The 16,175-nt window shown below is 36.3% G+C and overlaps 1 protein-coding gene and 1 long non-coding RNA gene across 2 annotated transcripts; both read left to right on the top strand.

Moving 5' to 3' along the window:
* The first annotated feature begins 1,247 nt into the window (after positions 1–1,247).
* On the top strand, positions 1,248–3,269 carry LOC127084523 (uncharacterized). The gene is made up of 2 exons (XR_007788726.1): positions 1,248–1,582; positions 2,968–3,269. It is a non-coding gene; the product is annotated as an uncharacterized LOC127084523 (long non-coding RNA).
* Positions 3,270–12,954: 9,685 nt separating this feature from the next.
* LOC127080574 (uncharacterized) lies at positions 12,955–14,667 on the top strand. The gene is made up of 2 exons (XM_051020892.1): positions 12,955–13,428; positions 13,474–14,667. Exons 1-2 carry the CDS (start codon positions 12,955–12,957, stop codon positions 14,665–14,667), a joined length of 1,668 nt encoding a protein of 555 aa, XP_050876849.1.
* Positions 14,668–16,175: the final 1,508 nt, after the last annotated feature.

The raw sequence follows: 16,175 nt of genomic DNA, 5'->3' as shown, positions 1-16,175 counted from the left end.
TGACTGGTTGAAAGGGTGTAAACGAGACTCTTAACGAGTTTAAGGAAATAATAAAGGTAAAATGACAGGTAGAAACGATAAAGTACTGAAAGAAAGACGATAAACAGTAAAGTGAAAACAAGACAAAAGATAAGCTTTGCGAAGATTAAATGACTTGTAATTATAAAGTGGAGGCAAAATACACTGTTTGTGAGGAGAGTAACTTTTTTCTCGTGAACGCTTGGATACTTCAAGTTTTACCCCTACTACAAATGTTCAAATTGCCACCTTCGAATTCTCATCTAATATTGGCTTAAATACTAATTAGAAGGTAACCGTCGGGGGTTACAAAGCCTTCTTGAGGTGCCACGTGTCGGTCCACTTCCCCCATCTCAGTGTATAACTACCCATGACTTCTTTACGTGCCCACGTTCTCATTCTCCCCTCAAAAACCTTTCGACTTCGACCGAAGCTTGCTCGTGTCGACCGACAGCCTCTCATACCCTTCTGTCGAGGAGCTTCCGACGGATCCCCTTGATCGAAATTGGCTTTTTCCCTTAGTCGAAATTTACCAGCTAACAATTATTTAACACATTATACCTACAAGCACATAGATCCATATATGTTCCATTGGCTTGGTGGTAATCTCGTGCAATGTCTACGAGCTCAACATGCTTTTAAGGGTCTTCTGTGTGGATCTATGTGCTTGCAGGTATAATTTCTGCAATATTTAATTAACTTATATAGTTTTGATGATGAAAAAACTATAAGGTGAAGTCTTCATCTAAAGTTAATCAAGTTGTTATGCTTGGGAGATCAAAATTTCAAAAACTAATCTTTTAAGAATAACCCTTAATGTCAAGCGGCATTTGGTGGAATCCTCGGTGATCTTAGTCAAACAATCTCTCTAATGAAGGTGTTTATCAATATTTCTTATAAAGTCTCATAAGTTAAAAGAAGTTGAGTCCTAGATGAAGTGTTGAACCATTGATGTATTAAGTAAGGGATCTTGAAGCTTTAGAATTTTTGAAAGAGAAAAAGTGATTTAACACCCCGCTTTAGAGCAAGGAAACTCCTAACTCTTTAATTTAAGGGATTTAATTTTATTATGTTAATCTCATTCACAAGCCAAAAACCTTAATGTGTAATAAAAAGAGAAATTTTAATTTAATGGTTATGAGTGAATGGAGGGTAATTTAGTCATTTTTAGAACCAATGCCATATGTGTGATTTCCTTATATGTCAGGTGCAAGTTAGTAATCTGTCTTGGGTATTATGTTAGCTATTTTGACAAAAATCCGGAACTCCTCCTTCCTCTCTCTAATCGACAGAATATCTACCTCACCCACCAAAATCTATTTTTCATTCTTCCCCCAAACCAAGCTTTATGAGGTGCTTTCATGGTAATCCAAACACCTAGAAAGAACAAGATTCTATTGATTTCTAATTCAATAATAAATATTTACATGTGTCTCTTGAACTCTCTAGTCCATATTTTGGACTGTAGGTGAAGTCGTAGGGAGATTTGAATCAAAGGAAAGAGCTTTAAGAGGATTATGTAAACTTCAAGAACTCAAGCTTAAAGGAATCAGATTTTTTCAAGGTGATTTCTATTAATAATTAATCTCTTGTTATATGATTTAGTAGTAACTTATGAAGTTAGATTTCTCATAGGAAGTTAGGGTTAGTGGAAATTGTTTATTATTCTGAAAATTCTGCAGACCTGCTTTTGACACCATGTGGTAATTTGCCCATAACTTCTCGTAAATCATTTAAACTTCATTTTTACATGAATGATAAGTAGACAAAAATACACACAAGATATACTATGGATACTCATTTTCATTAGGTTTTGATTGAGTAAACCATGTTGCAAGTTCAGCTAACAATTTAAATGTTGTTTTGAGGGTACTGTAATGTTTTTGCTATAATTGTAGGTATGGAACTCCGGTTGAGTTTATTTTAGTGTCAATAGAAACTTCCTCAATTACCTTCAAAGTATGCACTAGTTTTTTTGAAACCCATTGAATATTGATAGAGAAAACTGAGTTATAAGATGATAGTTTTTGCTGTCCTATTTTGGAGAAAATTAGTAGTAACAATTGTTTGGTTTTATGGATGTTTTGTGGTTATTTGAATTCAAATCTTTGAATTGGTATGATTGAATTAGTTAGTAATTCATTCTAATATTTGACAGTTGGCATAAAATATTATTATTTTTATCAATTAGTAAGATTGGTAAAATTAGTAGGGATATTTAGCATTGATATCAAATTTTTAGTAAGATAGACAAGTATATATATATATATATATATATATATATATATATATATATATATATATATATATATATATATATATATATATATATATATATATATATATATATATATATATATATATATATATATATATATATATATATATATATATATATATATATATATTCTTATGATGATTATAATAAAATAAATTTAAAATGTTCGAAATTGTGAATCTTGAGATACTTAATATTTGACCCTCTTTAGATGTGAGAACCAATCCATCGAAGAGTTGTGATTACTATTGTTGTGACTGTTTATTAGATATGTAAACACATATTGCATTCGTCTTGGTGTTCAACCTTAAGCTTACGTGGGGTAATCTGAGTGCTTGGTTAACACATATTTACAAGTTGAATGGTTAGTGATGTATAGTCGGTGAGTATGATTAATTATGTTAACACTCACCAATAGGTGAATATTGTTGAGTTCCTCACTCTCGATAATATGGCTGTTTGCATATGTGTTAATACAAGATTATGATTATCGAAGGTGAAAAGTATACAATCATATGATTAAGGAAATGTAGGATCATGCTTACATTGTGTGAGTCATTGTGATCGGTGTAAAAAATGAGATTCTTTGGTGGAGGTCATTATTGGTTTTTTTAGTAGGGAATCCACTTAGATGTAATCTCACCCCATTCTGCTTAAATTTTATTTTTCAGATAAGCAGGTTTCAAAGGGTAAGAATGACGTGGGTTAAACTCAATGGAGCGGAGACTCTTTATGATCCAACTTTTGTATTACTCTTTAAGTTATTTTGTGCAAAGGCTTTTTCAACCATTTACTGTGAAACTTAATTATCTCGTACATTAGTTGTAATTTCTTTTGTGAATCATGGACTAATGAGTTAGTCAAGTGGCATGTTTGTGTTTCAAGTTAAAATTTATGATATGTAAAGTCTGAAGTAATGTAATTTCAATTATCGACTATCAATACGAGACTCCAAGGATTATATTCTAGACAACTTAGACTTGGGGTGTTATATTAGCCATTGCAGGGTTCCTTTTTTTTTGAGGGAATTAGGGTTGTCATTTTTATGAAGCACATAATCGATTAAACCAATGATATAATCGATTATGAGTATTAAAAAACCCATAGATAATTTTAATTTTTGATATAGACTTCTCACCTATAAATAAAGGTTTTCATTCACTTTCAAACTACACCAAAACACGTGCGTTGACACTCTTTCTCAGTCTCTACTCATTTTCTCCTCATTTCTTTCATTTCACTAATATTTCCTTAGTGCTTCAAGAGTGCACAATATCAATAAGAATTTTATTGTGTACTCTAATGTAGGGGTAAAATGGTAATATGAGTTTATCACTAGAAGTTGATGTTTGGTTCGTGAGTTTATCAGTGAAAATCTTCATTTGGTTCGTGAACTTCACCTGGTGTAAAAGATCTCATTTGCTTTGTGATATTGTCCGTTAAAATCTCGATTTGGTTTATGAGCTAAGTATGGTGTAAAAGCTCTCATTTGTTTTGAGATTAGTCTGGTATAAAATATCATGTTTGATTTGAAGGGTAGTCTGTGTAAAACTGCAAGTTTGATTGAAAGATAGTTTACGGGTATAACCTGTGAAAAAACTCACACATATAGTGAAAACTCTCAAGAAGAAAATCTTGGGGAGAGCTGTATGCCAAATTGTTAGGCCTGTGGAACCTTGTTTTCCATGTTATTGATCTAGGAAGCTCTATTAAATATGAATATGCTTTTAATGATGACAAATAGTTCTTGAAGATAATAACTAAAGTCAAGTATAATGAGACACTCTAAAGATGATAAATGGATAGTTTCCCAAGATTGAACAAGAGATAATGAACATTCTAATCTAGGAAGATGAAACACCAACTGAACATAAAGTTCATCTTTATAGATGGTGCTAAAACATTAGAATCCTTGGAAGATATGTAAAAAAATTATATTTAACATATATCTTAGATTCAATAATTGTAACCAAAAATCAGATCCAGACCTTGAATCAAAATATATAAGTGTGTTTGTTATTTTTCACGAAAAATCCAAAAATAAAGAAATCATTGAAAAACTCAACAAAGTTATTTGGATGTTGAAATATGGTGGAAATTGTTCAAGAAAATTAGAAGAATCATAATCTTCATCATTAGAAGAAATAAATTATAGAACAACACTAGAGATGTCCTTTGAAAGAACAACTATGATAAACAAACAATCTTCTAAGCAGTCTTCTTTAAGTAGAGGATTTGAAGAAGCTTCACCCAGTAGAAGACATGAAGAAACTTTGTCCACTAAGAGAGATAAAGAAGTTGTAAGAACAAATTTAGTTCTACAATGTATCTCTAAGATTTTGACGATAACAAATGATGAAACAAAAATGGTACCCTAACGAAATATTTCTAAGTATGCAGGAATCTAATAAAAAACAGTCAGATAGACATTCATCAGATATATAATCAAGCTCTAAGATACCACTTAGAAGATACGCAAACAAAAGCTCTGACTCTGATCAAACGCAAGCGCAAGCTAAACTAAAGAAGTCAGACACTCTGAAGTGGAAGAATGACTCTAGAATCGGAAGACGTACGCTTTGATGAAATCAAGTAAAGACAAACTCTGAAGACAGTCAGCAACAAGCATCTTCTGAAGTTGCAATCGCTTAATAAAGGCTCTGACATTAGGATCCTCTGATTCAGAAAGCTTAACCTTGAAGAAATTCGCTTATGGAAAGAAGCTATTTTAGGAAGATTTTATGGCGCTCCAAATATTACTTTGGAAAGAACATAGAGATTAATGACATTAATCATACATCATTGCCCAATATTCTGACATTAACATCACTCAACGGTCTTCTCAATACTCCTATATAAAGGATGGAACGCCACCCAAAGACAATACCTTAAACACACGAGAATACCATACTTCCATTATTCATTTTTCATTCTCTCACGAGCTGCTGCTCTAACGTGTGAATATTTGTTACTCTTACCTTGCGTAATTTCTGCTTATTTTTGAAGCACTATTCATTACTGTAATCATACTATATTGCTAAGAAATTTCCTCAAGTGACTTGTGAAGTCTGTAAATTTGAGAGGGCTAGGGGATCCCTATTCTCTTTTAGATGACTGGTTGTGTAATCTTTCAATATTAGTGGATTAAGTCCTTTTTGAAGGCGAAATCACATTGGCCGGATGGACTGGAGTAGCTTTGAATTTCAAGCGAACCAGTATAAAATTCTGTGTTGAACTCTTTTGTTTCTGCGTGTGTCTAATTTCTAAAAAGTTTTTATTCTTTTAAAAACAATTCAAACCCCACTTTCTTATTTTTCTCTACCTTCAATTTGTATCAGAGCGTCGACTCTGTTATTGATTTTTTAATCAAACACTTAACAGTGTAGAGAGATCCAGCGTGAGAAAAAAATTATGGTAAACACCAATAAAAGAGATAGTTACAATGCTAAACCTCCATTCTTTGATGGAGAAAAAATTGATTACTGGAAAGATAGAATTGAAAGTTGCTTTCTGGGCTATGATGCTGATATGTGGGACATAGTTACTATTGGCTACATACCTCCTGTATCTGACGCTGGCGTTGCCATTTCCAGAAACAAGATGACAGATGATCAGAAGCGTGACTTCAAAAACCATCACAAAGCCAGAACAATACTGTTGAATTCCATTTCCTATAATGAATATGAAAAGATCACCAACAGGGAAACAACTAAAGAAATACTTGACTCCTAGAGGATGAATCACAAAGGAAATTCACAAGTCAAAGAGACAAAGGCTCTAGCTCTAATTCAGAAGTACGGAGCTTTCAAGATGGGGGACGATTAAGCTATAGAGGTAATGTTTTCTAGATTTCAAACTTTAATTGCAGGACTCAAGGTTCTGGACAAAGGCTACACAACTGCAAATCATGTCAAAAAGATAGTCAGAAGCTTGCTAAAGAAGTGGAGACCCATGGTCACAACATTAAAATTGTCAAAGGATCTGAACAATATCAGCCTTGAAGAACTCGTCAGTTCACTCAGAAGTCACGAGATAGAACTTGAGGAAGATGAGCCTCAAAAGAAGATCAAATTTGTCGCGCTAAAGTCCAGATCTGAAAGACGCAAACCAGAAAGGAACAAAGCCTTCCAAGCTGGAGAGGAAGACAATGACGACTCTGAAATGGAAGACTTTGACGATGAAGAAGAGTTATCCCTTTTGACCAGAAGAGTAAAACAACTATGGAGAAAAAGGAATAATAACTTCAGAAGACCAAGACCCAAGGGAGATTGCTCAGAATCAACTTCCAGAGGTAAATCAAACAAAGAAGTAACATGTTACGAATGTAAGGAAACATGTCATGACAGAAACAAATGCCCAAAGCTAAAGAAAGAAAGCTCCAAAAGAGAAAGTTTCAAGAAAAGCTCCTTCAAAACCAAGAAGGGGCTGATGGCCACCTGGGACGACAGTGGATCTGATTCCTCTGAATCATACTCTAAAGAATAGGCAAATGTTGCATTCATGGCTACCACCTTTGGAAACACATCTGATGGAGAATCTGATCCTGAAGAGGTATTTTTTTATCTTTCTCGCTCTGACCTTGAATCATGCCTTTATAAATCTTTGAACTCATATCAGAAACTTAAACAAAAATTTAAAACACTAAAAAGGGTTCTTGAAGGAACCATCGAAGAATGTGATAAGATTGAGATGACAGTTTCAGAACTAAAAGATGAAAATCTAACTCTGACAAAAGAAAGAGACTCCACAAATAAACAATGTTTAAAACTTGAAGAAGCTTTATCTCAAGCCCCACAAACTTCTAACACAATGATATATAAATATGAAAAATCTTTTCAAAAGTTTCTGAAAAATGGGATAGAAAGAAGCAGAATGGCATCCATGACTTATGGAGTCAGACAGAATAATAAAAGAGGAATAGGGTATGATCCTAGCAAAGATAAATCTTCCACAGATGACAAACCCAAATATACTTTTTCTTATCACTACACACATGCACAAGCACAACGTTTTGATAATGCTAGAAAACCCAAAGTTCTAAGAAACCTTGGGAAAACTAATCACAAAGAACCCAAAATATTATGGGTACCAAAGGATAAAATTATTTATGTTGCAGATATCTTATGCAGCAGAGTTAGGACACCAATCATGGTATGCTCGCGACACATGACGGGAAGAAAGTATATGTTCCAAAGTCTATAACTTAAAGATGTTAGCTTTGTAGGTTTCGGAGGAAATCAGAAAGGAAGAATCAGAGGCTCCGGAACTATTGGTAATGGAACTCTTCCCTATATATCTAATGTTATCTACGTAGAAGGATTAATGCATAACCTGTTATCAATAAACTAATAAGTGATAACGGTTATGATGTAATCTTCAATCAAAAAACATGTAAAGCAATTAATCAGAACAATGGAACAGTTCTTTTCACTAGCAAGAGAAAAAACAGCATTTACAAAATAAATCTCTCAGATCTAAAAGATCAAATTGTAAAATGTTTGATGTCTGTTCACGAAGAGCAATGGGTATGGCATAGACGTTTGGGCCACATTAGCATGAGAAAACTTTCTCAGCTAAATAAACTCGAGTTAATCAGAGGTCTACCTAAGCTGAAGTTTTCTTCAGAAGCTCTGTGTGAGGCATGTCAGAAAGGAAAACTTTCTAAAACATCTTTTAAAAAGAAAAATGTTGTTTCCACCTCTAAGCCTCTGGAACTTCTTCACATTGACCTTTTTAGGCCTGTTAATACATCGTCAGTCAATGGAAAGAAGTATGAACTGGTCATTGTTGATGATTTTAGTCGCTGGACATGGGTAAAAATCCTAAAGCAAAAGAGTGAGTCTCACTCTGTATTCACTAGCTTATGTTCTAAAGTGCAAAACAAATTTGACTCTAAAATTATCAGAGTCAGAAGTGATCATGGTGGCGAATTCGAAAATAAGTTCTTTGAAGAACTGTTTGATTCTACTGGAATATCCCATGATTTCTCCTACCTTAGAACTCCACAACAAAATGGAGTTGTAGAAAGGAAGAATAGGACACTCCAAGAAATGGCCAGAACCATGATCAATGAAACAAATGTGGCTAAGCACTTTTAGGCTGAAGCAGTAAATACAGTGTGTTATATTCAGAATAGAATCTCTATAAGACCTATTCTGGAAAAGACTCCCTATGAATTGTGTAAGGGAAGAAAACCCAACATATCTTATTTCCATCCTTTTGGATGCTCATGTTTCATTCTTTACACTAAAGAACATCTGAACAAGTTTGATTCAAAAGCACAAAAAGGTATCATGTTAAGATACTCAGAACACTTTAAAGGCTAAAGAGTATACAACACATAAACCAAAATTATGGAATAATCACTACATGTTAGATTTGATGATAAGCTTGACCCTGAAAATTCAAAGTTAGTTGAGAAACTTGCAGATTTGGAGATAACTCTTGCAGGCTCTGACGAAAAGACTAAAACATCAGAAGAAACTTAGAAACAAAGTCCAGATTCAACTGAAGTTTCAACTATCTAGAAATGATCAAGAAGTCTCCCTAACATCTCTGAAGATTTAATTCTGGGAAACAAGGATGAACCTGTCAGAACCAGGTCAACATTTAAAGTATCTGAAGAAACTCCTCTGGGATTAGTATCTCTGATCGAGCCAACTTCCTGTGATGAGGCACTTCAAGGCAATGGCTGGGTTCTGGCAATGAAAGAATAACTGGATCAATTCTCAAATAATGGTGTCTAGGATCTTGTCCCAAAGCCTAAAGGAACTCATATTATTGGAACAAGATGGGTATTCAGAAACAAACTAAACGAAAAAGGAGAAGTAGTCATAAACAAAGCACGACTGGTGGCACAAGGTTACAGTCAACAAGAAGGCATTGACTACAATAAAACCTTTGCTCCAGTCGCCAGGTTAGAATCTATTCGCTTACTTGTTTCTTTTGCTGTAAATCATTCCATCAAATTATATCAGATGAATGTCAAGAGCGCATTCCTTAATGGTTATATATCATAAGAGGTATATGTCAATCAACCTCCAGGTTTTGAAAATTCTAAATGTCTAGAACATGTTTATCATTGTATGGTCTGAAACAAGCTCCTAGAGCTTGGTATGAAAGACTAAGCAACTTTCTCCTAGAACATGACTTTATTAGAGGAAAGGTTGACTCTACACTATTCTGTAAAAACATTAGAAATGATCTCATGATATGCCAGATATATGTTGATGATATTATTTTTGGTTTAGCTAACCCCTCTGTATGTCAAGAATTCTTTGAGCTAATGCAGGCAGAATTTGAAATAAGCTTAATCCAAGAACTAAAGTTCTTTCTAGGAATTCAAATCAATCAAGCTTCAGAAGCTACCTATGTATATCAAAGTAAATACATAAAATACATTCTGAAGAAATTCAAAATGGAAGAATGCAAACCTGCTAAGACACCCATGCATCCAACCTGCATTCTGGAGAAAGAATAAGCTAGTCAGAAGGTTTGTCAGAAGCTCTATCGTGGTATGATATGATCTCTTCTCTATCTGACGGCTACTTACCCTGATATTCTTTTTAGTGTATGTCTTTGTGCCAAATTCCAACCAGATCCTAGGGAATCTCATTTAACAGCTGTTAAAAGAATCCTAAGGTATCTGAAAGGAACCCCTAGCCTTGGCCTAGTGTATGAGAAAATATCAGAGTATAGGCTCTCTAGTTATTGTGATGCAGATTATGCAGGGGACAGAATGGAACGTAAAAGTACATATGGGAACTGTCAGTTCTTGGGAAACAATCTCATATCGTGGGCCAGCAAAAGACAATTAACCATCACCCTGTCTACTGCAGAAGTAGAATATATATCAGCTTCACTTTGCACCACTCAGATGCTCTGGATGAAAAATCAACTAGAAGACCTTCAGATCTTTGAGAGTAACGTTCCTATCTTTGGTGATAATATTGTTGCAATATGTTTAAGTAATAACCCTATCTTGCATTCCAGATATAATCACATAGAAATAAAACATCATTTCATCATAGACTATGTTCAAAAAGGGGTAATATCCTTAAAATTTATTGATACAGACCATCAATGGGCTGATATTTTCACTAAACCCCTCGCTGAAGACAGATCCTCATTTATTCTGAAACATTTAAAAATTGAAATTTGCCCAGAATAAACCAAATGTGCTTCTCTGAAATAGCAAAATAAGGCTCTGAAATAAACATCGGGTATCTGGATCTGACTCTGATGCTTCTACGAATTTGGAGTTATCTGAATCAGAAATCCTCAAGATCCAATCTCTTGGTATTCCTAAAGATTAGATAGATCAACACGTGGGGCATCATACGTCTGACTTTGGATCTTTTGGATAGCTGTGTATCAGAAATCAAGAGACAGGCCCTTGAGATCTCCTCGAGCAGTGTGCTGATTTAGGGATTAGACCTCCATCATGGGTTGTAATCATTTATCCCCTAAGCGTGTAAACTTGGTTAATGTGCATCATTAATTTCATAACTTCTCAACTGCCTCTAACGCTGTTGTTTTGCATGCATTTCTTTGTGTATATATATTTTTCACTTATCACATCTCACACTTTTACGCTCATGCCATACACAAACCCCCTGCCCTCTCTCTCTCTCTCTCTCTCTTTCTCTCTCTCTCTCTCTCTCTGAAGTTCATCATCTTCATCAGCTCCTCATCATCTTCAAGCAAAGTTCTTCATTCTTCAACAAATTTCATCAGAATTCTTCATGGATGCTCAACAACAATCCACCTATAACTATTCTCAGCAGATGGAATCAACTGATCAAACACCCATTTCTACTCAAAAAACAACTATAACTATTGGTGTCATTTCTACCCCAATCTACAGAGAACCACACATTCTAGATCGTGAACCTCACATTCATCTTGCCACGCCCTTTGACAAACTTGAGGTACTGTGCGAATCACTGGTAGATTTAGATAACATAAAGCAAAATGGCATAGGCCTTGATCGGTCACCATTTTACTTGATTTTCATCATGTTCTCGGCCAAAATTCATCAATGTGGTAACCCTTTATTTTGAGTTTTAGTGTTTGAGTTTTAAGTATTTCATATTTGAGTAGTTTTATGCTTATTTTGCTTTTGGTGTTAATTTAAGTTTTTAGATGCGTTTGATGTCGTTTCCATGGTATTGTGCATGTTTCAGAAGTAGTTGAAGAGTCGGAAGTGCCAAGGCAACAATGGAAGAGTTAAAGAAAAAAATAAAAAAATATAATAAAAAATTCTGGAGCCAAACACGGCCCGTGTCTCCTGACACGGCCCGTGCTGCAAGCTCAGCTTCTTCCCATACAAAAACCAGAGAGCCAACACGGCCGGCCGTGTTGCTTGGCACGGCCCGTGTTGGCTGGCGCGCTGAATTTTTCCGATTTCCTATTTTCACTCATGAAGTGATCCCGAAGGGCATTTTTGACTTTTTGGCTTGGCTGTAATGTGTACTGTACTATTTAGACCTAAAAAGAGAAGAAAAGAAGAGGAGAGACTACGAAGAAAAGAAGGGCAGTCAAGGTTTTTGGAGAACGGAGATCATCAAGCGCGGAAGCAATTGAAGATCGAAGCTATCCAATCTCTTGTAATGTTTAACCTTACATTTGTACTTTCTTTGAATATTGTGATGAGCTAAACCCCCCGATGCTAGGGGTGTCCCTGAATTGCTTTTGTAATGAACCTTTTTCCTACAATTTTATGAATGTTTATGCTTTTATGAAATCAATTTGTTATAACACGAGTGTAATGCTTGCCGTATTGGAAAATTAGGTATTGATTTGGAGGTAAAGGAGGTCGGACAAATCCCTTTATCACTGTGTGTATAATAACATCGCTAATTTCTCTTAGGAATGAGGATCTAATAGTGATGATGGGAAATTCTTGATATTCATACATGGGATTAATATTCTTTTGAATGGCTAAGGAATTGGGATTTAAAATTGAATGTTAATGGTTTCTGGCTAAGGAATTAGGGGAAACTACTCTTGAGAATCATATTGAATCATTCTAACGTAGATGTCATAAAATAAGGATTAAGTTTATTTCAGAGCAATTCATACACCCCGGACCTAGCATGCTTAACTTTACTGCGTTCAAAATTCTCTATTTTTCCTTTATATTTTACAGAGCAAATTCACTTTTCACTTACCAACCAAAGGTTCTTTTGTTCAATTGAATCATTACCAACACTTATAGTTCCTACGCAGTCCTCGAGATCGATACTCAGGATAATTCCTTTTCATTACTACATCGGTAAAAATAGTACACTTGCTATTTTCCCGATCAAGTTTTTGGCGCCGTTGCCAGGGACTGCCAAACTATCTGTTAATAATTATTCAATTGGAATTTTGTTGCTCTGCAACTAAAATTTTACTTTATTTTATTTTATTTGTTTATTTTCCTTTGCTTATCCTACCAATCGTCTAATATTTTTATGCGAGGTAAGGCCTCAGCTGAATTTCTTTTTGACGCAGAACCAGAACGATCGTTGCGAGCACAAATCAGAAAAGCCAGACACGACAGACTGGAAGTGACAGAAGAACCCCTAATAGTTTCTGATTTTGAGAAAGACGGAACCGTTTCAATTCATTCGGAACACTCTGATTCTGAAAATTCGGATACCGAGTCTGAAACTATGGCAGCTGCCCCACCTCCTGTGGAGAGACTATTAGGTGATTACGGGGGAGCTAATGCCCCGCTTGGAAGGATGACAATAGTGAATCAACCAGTCAATGTTGCCCACTTTCAACTTCACCCCTCAACGATACGGCAACTTGAAAGGAGACCTTTCTCAGGAAAAATTAACGAAGATGCCAACAAACATTTGCAGAGGTTTCTTACGATGACTACGTCGTTAAAGATTGAGGGGCATTCTGAGGAAGCTAAGAAGCTGGTCATGTTTCCGTTTACATTGTCAGAAGATGCTGAAGAGTGGTTCTACTCTTTACCTGCTGGAAGCATCACAACTTGGCAACAGATGGAGACAACGTTTCTCAACGAGTACTTTCCGGCTTCTGTATACATCCGAAAGAGGTACGACATAGTGAATTTTAAACAGAAAGAAGGAGAGTCACTTGGAGATGCGTATAAGAGGTTCAAACGATTGTTGGTTGCATGTCCTACTCATAATATGGATGCAACGGAGCAAATGCAGAATTTTGTAAATGGTCTTCGGCTGAAGACTAAGCAACTCATTGACACAGCAGCTGGTGGCTCAACCAATTTTACAACAGCCACTGGTATTAAAAAGATTATCGAAGCCATTGCAGCCAATGAGCACCTGGAGTTGTATGACCGCAGTGTTAGTCAATCCGAAGGGATAATTAATTTGAAATTGGCAAACCAAGTGGTGAAGATGGAAGATCAAATAGCAGCTGAAGTAGAAAGGAGACTGAAGAAGATGGCTATTGATACCCAAACTGTTGCACAGGTTCAACAGGTTCAACCAACTCACACTAGTAATTGCGAAATTTGTGGAGGACCTCATCTTACCGTACATTGCGTTGCTACCGCACAACAAATTGAGGAGATCAAGTTTCTTAGGCAGAACAACCCTTATTCAAACACATACAATCCGGGTTGGAAAAACCATCCTAATTTCTCATGGAAGGATCAACAAGGAAATGTGCAGAACCAACCACAGCAACAACAACCGTATCAACAACATCAACAACAGTTTCAGCAACAGGTACCAAGAAAAGCTGATTGGGAGCTTGCCATTGAGAAGATGGCCGCTCAAAGCTCTCAATTTCAAGAAGAGACTCGGAGTAATTTAAAGAACACAAGTGCTTCAATTAAGAATCTTGAAATCCAGATGAGTCAGATAGCCCAACAACTAGCGGGCTCTCCACAACAGGGAGTTTTACCAAGTTCTACGGTTACTAATCCAAGAGAAAATAATCATGTGAATGCGGTGACCACAAGGAATGGTAAGTCAAAAGAAATACCTGAGAAGAGTTCTGAAGAAGAAGACTTATTGCTTGAAGTTGATCTAGAGATAAAAGAAAATGAGGTTGCAAATGAAGAGGTCACTCATGATGAACGAGTGGTTAAAGATAAAGTGATTGATCCAAAACCGGCCGTCAAACTGCCATTCCCAACAAGAAATAAGAAGAAAGGGCAGCATGAGAAAAACTTTGAGAAGTTCTTGGAAATGTTTAAAAAGCTTGAGCTAAACATTCCTTTCTTGGAGGCGCTTGAGCAAATGCCTACCTACGCAAAGTTCATGAAAGACATCATCTCGAAGAAGCGGACCATAGAGACTAACCCGATTATTCTAACGGAAACTTGTAATGCCATTTTGCAGGGTATGAAGGTTCCGGTGAAAAAAAAGATCGAGGTTCTCTGACTATTCCGTGTGCCATTGGAGATAGATCCTTCAAGAAAGCTCTAATTGATTTGGGAGCGAGTGTAAGTCTTATGCCGCTGTCTATCTATAAGAGGTTGGGGATAGGTAAAATTCAAGATACGAGAATGACACTCCAGTTTGTTGACCACTCTGTGAAGAGACCTTATGGGATAGTAGAAGATGTGCTAGTAAAGATCGACAAGTTTGTGTTTCCGGTGGATTTTGTCATTTTGGAAATGCCGGAAGATGAAGAGATACCAATCATTTTGGGGAGACCATTTTTAGAGACCGGGAGATGTTTGATCAACATAGAAGAAGGCACGATGACTTTGAAAGTGTATGATGAAGAGTTAAAAATTGATGTGCGAAACACCATGAAGTACAAGGATGAGGTTGCCACTAGTCAACATATTGAGACAATTGATCAAATATGTGAAAAGAAAAATTGCTTGACAACACAAAAATTACCCTTGGAAAGGGTGTTGAGCTTATCAATTTTTAACAAAGAGGAAGTAGTTAACGAGAAAGATATGGAAGTATTAGCCATGACGGAAGCATCACCACCTTTTAAAGGTTATCGACACAACCGGTGGAAAGATTTAAGGCAACCCTTAGTGGAAGAAAAGAAAGATGAACAAAAGAAGGGAACTGAATTGAAACAACTACCGGAGAACCTCAAATATGTCTCCCTCGACTCAGAGAATTTGAAGGGAATAAACCCTACAATATGCATGCACAAAATTCTCATGGAAGATGATCACAAGCCGGTTGTCCAACCTCAACAACGACTTAACCCAGCAATGAAGGAAGTAGTCAGAAAAGAGGTACAACACGGCAGGCCGTGTGAGCTAGCACGGGCCGTGTTGCTCAATTTTCAGAATCCAATACATTTTCCAGAGGAGCAACACGGGCAGCCGTGTGTGCCAACACGGGCCGTGTTGCATGCTTACATTTTTCCCATACATTTTCCAGGGGTGCAACACGGTCGGCCGTGTGGTCTAGCACGGACCGTGTTGCAGTGCGTAACTCAGAATTTTTTTTAAATTTAGAGACGTTGGAGTGGGGCCCACACGTCTTTAAATACCTTTTACCTCTCCCCCACTCACTTTTCAGCCACTTCATCTCCTCCAACCCTATTTTTCTCTCAAACCTCTCAAACTCCATAACCACCTTCACTTTAAACCTCAACTTTCATCATCATCCAACCATTTTTTTTCAAAGTCCCTTCACAAAAGTTGGGCCGTTTCTCGCACTCTACATCGTGACGGTATTATTTTTCTCTATCTCCACTATTTTTTTCCGCTAACTTTTCAGGTGATCATTATGCCCCCCAAAAGAGCCGAGCGAGGAAAGGCTGTGGTAGAGACCTCAAGGCCGAGACAAAGGGCCTGGAGGATGCCGAATGCACACGGAATTATTTTTGAGGATGATGACCATGTTGAAAGGTACAAGACTCACCTTAAAAGGAAGCTTGTACCTACAAGGTATGTTTGTGATGATACTATGAG

Source organism: Lathyrus oleraceus, chromosome 5, assembly GCF_024323335.1.
Source record: "Lathyrus oleraceus cultivar Zhongwan6 chromosome 5, CAAS_Psat_ZW6_1.0, whole genome shotgun sequence".
NCBI lineage: Eukaryota > Viridiplantae > Streptophyta > Magnoliopsida > Fabales > Fabaceae > Lathyrus > Lathyrus oleraceus.
The sequence above is the reverse complement of the archived record's forward strand: the minus strand, read 5'-3'. Positions and strand labels throughout refer to the sequence as shown.

Excerpts from the sequence above, each read along its gene's own strand:
- LOC127080574 (XM_051020892.1), top strand. The coding sequence starts at position 12,955 with ATGGCAGCTGCCCCACCTCCTGTGGAGAGACTATTAGGTGATTACGGG. Across the intron at positions 13,429-13,473 it reads AGAGGTTCAAACGATTGTTG|AATTTTGTAAATGGTCTTCG; the intron begins GTTGCATGTCCT and ends GAGCAAATGCAG.